The 9092-nt window shown below is 55.3% G+C and overlaps 1 protein-coding gene across 1 annotated transcript in view; it reads right to left on the bottom strand.

Moving 5' to 3' along the window:
- ACSF3 (acyl-CoA synthetase family member 3) overlaps nucleotides 1-6683 on the bottom strand; it is a 70122-nt gene extending 63439 nt beyond the window's left edge. The window contains 4 exon segments of the mRNA XM_019536044.1: nucleotides 2087-2242; nucleotides 3501-4235; nucleotides 6211-6369; nucleotides 6371-6683. Of these exon segments, the coding sequence (XP_019391589.1) occupies nucleotides 2087-2242; nucleotides 3501-4235; nucleotides 6211-6369; nucleotides 6371-6433 (1113 nt within the window). The 5' untranslated portion in view covers nucleotides 6434-6683.
- Nucleotides 6684-9092: the final 2409 nt, after the last annotated feature.

Raw genomic sequence — 9092 nt, 5'->3', positions numbered from 1 at the left:
GCCTGGGATCTCTTGTATATATATTAACAACCTTTTGCAGCAGCGGGATGTCGGCCGCCGCGGTCCCCTTGCTTTACCTGTGGAAGGCTCAGGCATGATGTCAGGGTTGACGGCAGTTTTACTAAGAGATTAGGTTATGGATCTGTATGGGGCGGTTTGGGTAGGGAGGTCTCTTCCAGCCCTGCTTCTTCACGGTTCTAGGAGCCTCTTGTCACATCCCCATAGCACATGCTGCATCGATGAGACAGGGAGGGGCAGATGGAGCCATTGCTCTGGGTGGAGTTATGTTTTTTCCAGGCAGCTTGGCCTGACTCTCAGGCCATCACAGCTAGGAAAGAGCTGGCAGGAGCGGGAAGTGAGCAACCAGACACGGAGCCTGGGATTACAGTGGAAAGCCTTCCAGGATTTTGCAGTTTTAAAGACAAGATGCAATTTCCATCCTGCTTTTAGCTCAGCTGGTAGAAACGCTTCTCCTTGGCTCTTCTAAAAGCCCTGGCACCTGCAGCCAGCCCAGAGGCGCTGGGAAGGGTGGGCACCGCAGAGCCAAATGTTCAGGCATCCTGTTTTCTCTCTCCTCCTCTCCACTCAGCTTGCTACAGTCGGGCCTACCTGCACTGTGCAAACAGCTACTATTAAGTGGGCACATGGCCTCTATGCTAGTCTAACATCCACTGGTATGGATTTATGGGGTAATTCCACAGTGGATGGGTCAAATTACTCTGGAGCAGGCATCTGGCTCTTCTGTCTGCTCTTTGTCGGTGCCAGCTGGTTCCACATCGTGTGTCCGGGCATGCTGATCACACGACTCCCTTTTCACCTGGTTGGGGTAACGTCCAGGGAAGAGGTGCTGACCAGAACTGTCTCCAAGCCAGTCACATGTGTACAAGTCACTCAGGAACCTGCAGGGACTGGCAAGAACTGAGCCCATCTCTTTGTTTGCCATGGGACTTTCTCCAAAGCCCGTCACCACAGTAGATGAATGAAAGCGTGGGCACGAGTGATCTCCTCCACCTCTTCCGGTCTATGTCAGGGGCTTTCCAACCAGGCAGCCCCAGGCCAGGGCAAAGGGGGTCGTGCGCCACACCAAAGCCATGCTGCCCTTCCACAGATACTTTGCTTCCTTTATGACTGCTGCATGCTGGCATTACTGTGGTACCAGGCAGACGCAGGCACTGGGCTCAGAGCTTCCTGCAGCGGAGGGGAAAAGCATCCTAACAATGTCCCTGCTTAAAAAGGGGGTTTGCCCACTGCCACTTTCTCTGAGAGATCATGAAACCTCTGAGCTTGCCAACTCCCAGGCATCGAGGACCCAGAATGGGGGGACTACAAATCACCACTTCTAGTCCTGATAAATTCATTAGCATCTCAAAGATGAAGAGCACCGTTGGTCTAAAACTGAGTGTTAGGATTAGTTTCACCTGCAGCCCCAGACACTGAGGCAGCACTACACCACGTGCAACAACGCCAGGCACAGAGTGCGGACACACAACGTGGTTATATCTGCGTGCATGTACCAGTCCACCCTGCTACCATACGCTGCTCCCCTGTCTGCTTCCAACTGTGGTGTGACGGTGGTGTCTAAAGCCAGCATAAGTCACACCAGGATAAATGCTCCACGAGGCCAAGCCATGAGTACGAGCGCACCTAATACACAGAGGATGGTACAGGAAAGGCTCTCCTGAATACGGCAATATAGGACAGCGACCAGGGGGACTCAAGGTAATGTCCTGATGATGTGCTTGGGGATAAATGTTTTCATCTATAGCCAGAAAATGAGCACAATTATTCCCAATGTGTATGCGCGGTCTTAGTGAGTGGAGGAGCATAGCCCTCACTGGGTAGCATAAGTCCCTTGGCTTCACTCAGGGGCATGGTGATATTATGGATCATAAGCCATGTCCTAAACAAGCTCAAACCTCCAAGAGAACGTGCTGTGCCCCACACCTCACCTTCCACTCCACGTGTTTTTAAGCCACAGACACGCTGCCAGGAGCAAAACTAGCTGCAACTGCACGAGGACCCTCTCCAAGCTTGCCCCGATTCGAACGCATGGGGCTAGATCTCACAGGCAGTCCCCCAGGCCTACCGTCTGCGCGCTGAACTCGGGCAGCATGACGCACGTCGCTCCTACCCAGAGTGGGCACAGAAGCTTGTTGATCACCCCGTGCATGTGGTGCAAAGGTAGCACGTGCAGGATAACGTCGTCCTTCATCCACTCCCATTTGCTGACCAGCCCGGTGACCTGCAGGGAAATAAATCTGGCGTGAACTTGACCCAACAGACAGAGCTCCCATGACAGCGTCCTGCAGAACCGGGGACCCCCGCTCAGCCCCTGGCTCTGTCGTGACTAATGTACCCGGGTCGGTGTCTGGGCCTGGAACGTGAGCGTCTCCAACAAACAGCAGCGCTGGCACAGGCACCGCTGATCTCTCAGCCCCGCTGCTGACAGCATTGATTATGCTGCTGACAGAAGGAAGCTGCCCTGCGCTGGCTCTTTCAGATCCATAAGGAATAGTGACGGGGGACAGGAAATCAATGCGCCATAAATGGAGAAGCAAAGTAAACCCCACGCTGGGGACGGAGCCGGCATCCCAAGCTTACTGGGCTTTATGTCGAAGACACCAGCTATTCTGGAGCAGCAGGCACATGGGGCTGGCTTTACAGGAGTCACTTCCAGCCTGCCTATGAACCAAAGGCACCTGTGCCGTGGCATCGCGTCCCATCACTCCCAGGCCCCCTCTGCCTGTCTGTGCAGAGCAGGCTTCAGGAAGGCAGCGTATCCAGCAGTGCTCTGCTGCCATCGTTTAGCCTGCCTTTCACCAGATCAGAGCTGTTGGGACCCCAAATTTCCACCCCCCATGACAGTAGAGCCCTGGGTGCATCTAGCCAGGTCCTCACAGCTCTCTCATCCCCAGAGCATGCAGCCAGCTAGAACCACTTGGGCCCTACACCTCATTGTGAAAGCGCAGTGCATTTCCCTCATCTTAATGGGGTGATTTGATCAGTCGCAGGCAGCAATCCCAAGCTGCCGAGGTGGAGAGCAGGCTCCTTCAGCCTTCTCATCCTTTTTGGCTCAGAGAGCTAATGGATTTTTTTGCCTTGGGGATAGATAGCTAAATAATGCACAGGCTTGACATAAGTGTGGGCTGCATCGCGTTCGGCTTCAGCCGTTAGATGTTTTCACTCATCCCGCAGAAAGGCGAGCTGGGGCGGGGAGAGGAACCCTTTGTGGGGATCCCGATGATCTTTGGGAAGCCAGACCACGAGACCCTCTGCCCAGCCTGCTACAGAGTGCAACGGCTGATGTGAAGCAGGGGTTTCATCCTAAGGCACCTGCTGCATGGCTCTGGGATGGGGCTGAGCTTTCAAGGAGCCCAATGAGAGACCCAGTGCTTCTTTGTACAGCTTGAAAACCAAGGCCTCTCACAGATACTAAACCCACCAGCTGCTTTGAAAACCATGATGCATGTTGCCCAGCTGGGGTGGAGAGTGGCACTCACCACAGCCTGTATGTTCTGGTGGGTGCTGAGGACGCCTTTTGGGCGGCCCGTGGTCCCACTGGTGTAGATGATCATGGCTCCTCTGTCTTTCCACTCTGGACTGGGACTTGCTAGCGGGACCTCCTCCACTGCCGCCTGGCTGGCCGTGCCCCAGCTCCCGGAGGGCGGGAGGGGCAGGAGCGGTATTCCCAGCCTCTCCGCGCTGGGCACGACCTTCCCCACGTACTCCTCCGCCGCCACGAGAAGCGCGCTCTGCGAGTCCTCCAGGACGTACTCCAGCTCCGACGCTGGGTGCTTCCGAAAGAGGGGCACGGCGATGGCGCCACTCATCCAGGCAGCCCACTGGGCGACCACGTAGGAGGCATCGTTGGGGCACAGGAACGAGACCCGCTCTTCCTTCAGGTCTCTGCTGCGACATCCCAGCACCTTGCAGATCTGCTGGGACAGGCGGAGGCTCTGCATGTAGAGGTCCCTATAGGTGTGCTCGCCATGCTGGTCGATGATGGCCACTTTCTCGCCGAAAGCCAGAGCTCTGGCGAAGACAGGCGCGACCCTGCCGATGCCGACTGAGCTCATCGGGCGCAGACCTCTCCCACAGGATGCCCGGCTCCACAGTCCGTGGAGCACCCGGCGCCAACTGTGGGTATCCCGGGCAAGGCGCCGACCCAGCCAACTGGCATGGGGGAGCAGCAAGGTCCCTGCCATTCTGCGTGGTTGTGTGGTCGACCTGCCACTCTGCAGAAGAGAAATCACCCGAGCGAATCAGTGCCTATGCAGAGCCACAAAATGCTCCCACCAACGAAAAGGCCTTGCCTCCATGCACTGGCTACCCCTTCCCAACCCTGCTCCAACGCTAGCACAGCATCCCCTCCCCAGAGAGGCTCAAGATCATAATTTGACTGATACCACCCGTGCTAACAACAGGCCAGGACCTACTGGAGATAATCAGCATGAGGTAGAGCACCGCGTGCAGCCAGAGGCTGCCCAGCCAGGTGCGGCAGAGCTGGGAAGAGACCCCAGGCCCCGGGTACTGCCTATGTGACACGACTTCATTAGAAACCATTACAACGTCATTAAGCAGCCACCACGGGCTGGTTTTTGCAGCCCGCGCGCACGCAACGGTTGACTTGGAGGATTTCTTACCAGGCCACTGAACACCGCTGACGTGCACAAAAGCGAATAACTAACAGCACTGGCGAGAGCCAGGCAACGTGCCAGCAGGCTCTCAATCGCCTCCTGACCACACTAGGGCAGCTTCTCTTGACCCAGGGAGGGAAGTCCCAGCCTCCCCTGAACCACGTGCAAGAGCCCTGTTGACCAGTCCAAGGTGGAAAACCTGTCCCCAGGGAACTGGGATGAGACGATGGTCTCCCCTGCGCAAGGCTGTCCAGGAAGGTGGGGGCTGGCATGAGAGCAAAGCACCCGGATGCTTCTGCTAAGGCCGCACAAAGGCATCACTGTCCATTAAGCCATGAGAGGAGGTCCAGGAAAGGGCACCTGTGGTTTCTTGGCCATGGAAACAAGCACGAGGAATTTTACACGTTACTAATCAGCTGCTTGAGGGCTCGTGTTTTTGGGGTTTTTTTAAAGCAACACATTTGCTACCATAAGAGCTGCCGCTTGCAATTCCTCAATGCGACAGGTGGAAGATAATGAAAGCAACGTGTTTGTATGCAAAATAGACACGGCGTGCTTAGGGATAATTAAACCGTCCCTTGGCTTCAGACACAGGGAGGCGGTGGGATATTGGGGAGGAAGAAAGGGAGCAGCTAGAGAGAAGAGCTGCAGTGGCCGTGTGTGAGGGCTGCGAGACAGAAAATCTCCCACACCTGGGCCTAAAACAAAGGAAAGATGTTGCTTATTGAATCCCATGCCCTGATCCACTCAAGGAATCAAGCCAGGAGCAGAGAGAAGGAAAACAGGGAACAGGCTGCAGCAGGGCAGGAGGGAGAGGACTTTCCAACCCTGCAGAATGGTGCTATTATGGACTGAAATATTAAAGATTAACTCAGCAAGCGGAGTATCCCCGGGCGACCTCAGACATGCCAACGCCCAAAACGCACTGGTGCTTCCCTTCCCCAGAAGACAGTGGGACAGCGCACTCGGTGGGCCTTCATCCCGCCTGCTTTTGTACAACTTCTTAAACAAAAAACAAAAAAACCTGTTACTGCGGCAGGTGAAGTCCAGCTCAGCTTAGCCTCCCGGAGGGCGAAAGAGCAGGAAGCAAGCAGCAGCTGGAAAGGCTGCTTGCAGAAGAGCCAAACGCTCAGCTGTAACACTGCTTAGCATCGGGGTTATGCCCCTTGCCATAAGCAGGTCTCGTTTTCGGCTGGGTTGGGCTGGCTGCCTTGTCCCCACTCTTGTCCCCCTCTTTCTGCCCGCCTTGCCCGCACCCCTTCCGATGTCTCGAATAAAAACCCTGCCGCCACGCTCTATTTTTGCGCGCCGCCCTCCAATTTCTGTTTCTGCAAAGAAGCCTCCAATGCAGCGCGGAAACAGCTGGGGCGGTTGCTTCTTAAACCAAGAAGTTTAACTTGGAAACTGCACGTACACACACATGAGCCACCCCAATGGAAAGAACCCCCCCACCCCGCAGGTGATGACAGTGAGCATGACATCTTTCCACTGCTTGCATTTCCCTTCGCAGGCTGGAGAGAGAGAAGAAAAATAAAAGACAGACACCGCCGATTGTTAGCAAACCCAAAATCACCTTTGTCGAGCGAGCGGCCTTAAGGCCAGACTGCCAGTGAGCGTGGAGAGATGTTAACAGAGGTGTTAATTGGCAGCGACTGCGCCTTCCCGTGTCACGCAGAAGGGCGCAATGTTCCAGGCCGGTACAGTTAAGTACACGCAGCGCGCCTGGCTTTCCCTGCACGGCTCAGAGAGCCAGGTGTTAGCCGGCACTTTGGAACGGCGGCTTCCAGGAACCGCATTATCCTCTTTTCACCACAGCGCCAGTCCAGACTTAATGGAACAAGAAGCAAGAGCCGCTTTAACTGGTCCAGCGCATTTATGGGCTCTGGAGAACCGGCGCTGCATTATGGAAGTGCTGGGCCACAAAGAGGGGCAGCTCCCTGGACGCCACCGGTTGTTCGGGGGGCGGGGGGGGGGGGGTTTAAGCAAGTCACCCAAATCCATTTTGTGACCGGCAGGCAGCTGTCTGGGCTCAAGTCTTGGTGCTGGGCAGGGATTCGGGTCTTTAAAGAACAATCCTACCCTGTTACCACCATGGTCGCCTCAACGCTGCTCCAGCACGAGTCTCGCTGGGGAGCTGAGCTGGGCACGGTAATGACGGGCTACTGCAGAATTCAAATCCTACAAATACAGACATAACGGGGGGGCGGGAAGGAAACAGAACCAAATCACTTCTGTCTGGAGCAGAAAAAGGGGTATAGGACCAATGAAGGGATGGAAGGAGTTAAGAGCCTCCCGTCCAGCCCCTGAACCCCGGCCCCCATGTTGCGCTCAATCAAACCGATGTTTCTCAAGGGTGGGGGCACAGGACTCGCCCTCACTTCTCTCCACTTGTGAGCTAAAAACAGAAAGCGATCTCCAAATGCCGAGCGAGCCGTGCAACGACGCGCAGCAGTGACAGGTGAGACAGACCCATCAGCGTCGCTCCGTTTTGCAAGACACTAATAGCCCCGTATCGCTCACACGACAGCAGCAGGAAGACAAAGGCAAGGGGCGGGGTACTAATCCTGCCTGGAAAGCAGCAGGGATTTGGAAGTAGAAACCTGCCACTTGTTTCAAACGATGCTGCTTTGCAGCTTTTGGGGGTGAAGACACTGGCTGGGTCAGAATGACATTAAAATAATGGGCAGATCATCTCCCAGCTACCTCTGCCTTCCCTACAGATGCCACCGTGTTATGGACCGTCCCCGCTGCCTTCTTGCACCTGTACGCTATGCAGCACAGCAAGCCTCCTCTTCCTGAAGAAGCAATAAAGAGCCCAGGCTGTGCGACTCGAAGCCATGCAAACCTCCCGATACCATCAACCAGGCTGGGCAGGAGAGCTCTGCTGGGAAACAAGCCTGCGCCGGCCCCTGACAAGGGCGGACGGCAGGGCAGATTTGCACCACACACGTTCAAATGAAAGCTGGATAGAAACCAGCTATAAAGTTGTTAGGGGTGTGCCATGTTGGTCTCTAAGGACATGGACAGACAAGGTTCTTTGGGTAAATCCAATCTCTTTTATTAGACCAACTCAACTATTTCCAACTACTTGAGCTGGTCTAATAAAAGAGATCGGATTTACCCAAAGAACCTTGTCTGCCTATATAGCTGTTACGCATTTCCAGGTACTAACTCAGTAGTCAGTTGGCTCTTTTGAGACCGAACAGACATTTTTATGGCGTGATAATTACTTCTCATGCGTGGCCAGCCTACATTTATTGCGTGATTCGCCCGTTAAGTAAGAGATCGATACTTTGCATGGGTAGCTGTTCTAAAAGTATGACACGATTCATCACTCAATTGTGCCATACGTGTAACGTGTAGCCGGGGCCACAGACTAGATGAAGCATAGGCGTAAGCAGCAGCTAGGGCAGCATCATTAGCTGCCACCAGCAGCATCTCTAGTCAGGCAGGGCTGATGGAGTCCATGGCTCATTATCATCTACCTGATCCCCTCCAAACTCTTCATTCAGCTGGTGTTAACGAACCTCTTCTTTTTCATGGTCTTGATGCTCCACCCATTCAGCTAACCTTCATTCTGCAATGCCTGTCCCCGCAGCTCCTGCTTCCCAACCCTCCTTGCAATGGGTTGCTGTATGGTTTTTGTGTCCATCTGAAACTGAACCACTCAGCCGTAGCCCCCTCACATATGAGTCAAGCTTCGAGTTTCTTTTTAACTGGGGAAAAAGAGGCGTTGTTTCATAGGGGATGATGCACCTCAACATCTGCACCCTCCTTTCCAAAATCCTAGATCCTACAGAAAGAGAGCTCGTACAGAGACGCGGGGCTGGAAGGGAGCTCCAGAGGTCCCAGCTAGCCCAGCCCCTGCCAGAGGCCGTGCGAACCAGCCCAGAGAAACCATCATCGAACCCCGCGGTGAAACAACCATCAGCCCCGACACAACACAGGACATCACACCCGATCCTGCCACCGGGGAAACAGTGGCAGCCAACGCCCTGTGTCTGTAAAAGGCTGTTGCTGCACACTCAGGAGATCCCACGTAGCGGCGTGCCCCCGCTGCCGAGGAAGGCAACCCCCACCCCAGTCCGTATCGATGTGACCATGGGGTAAAATCCCTTCTTGGCCCCAAGTAGGGTGTCGGTCTGACCCCAAGCAGAGAAGCAAGACCTCCAGCTTTAGTCCCAGCAGGAGCATTGGCACAGCCCCATCCCCATCCTGCGCCTCTGGGAGAAGCTAATACCCAGACACGTGTAGCAGAAAGAGGGACCCCGACGGCCCAGAAGCCTGGAAATTGAGCAGCGCCCGGGCACGGCTACGCCGAGGTCACCCCCCAGCGCCCGGCTGCCTGCTCTTCCACCCCGCCGGCATTGATCCTGCTCCGCCAGGGAAGCCCCATTGCCCCGCGCCCCCTGCTGCATCCACCCCTGCCCCCTCCTCTACTCTCCTGCCCCCCAC

This window comes from Crocodylus porosus, unplaced genomic scaffold (assembly GCF_001723895.1).
Source record: "Crocodylus porosus isolate Cpor-Errol unplaced genomic scaffold, CroPor_comp1, whole genome shotgun sequence".
NCBI classification, from domain to species: Eukaryota; Metazoa; Chordata; order Crocodylia; family Crocodylidae; genus Crocodylus; species Crocodylus porosus.
The sequence above is the reverse complement of the archived record's forward strand: the minus strand, read 5'-3'. Positions and strand labels throughout refer to the sequence as shown.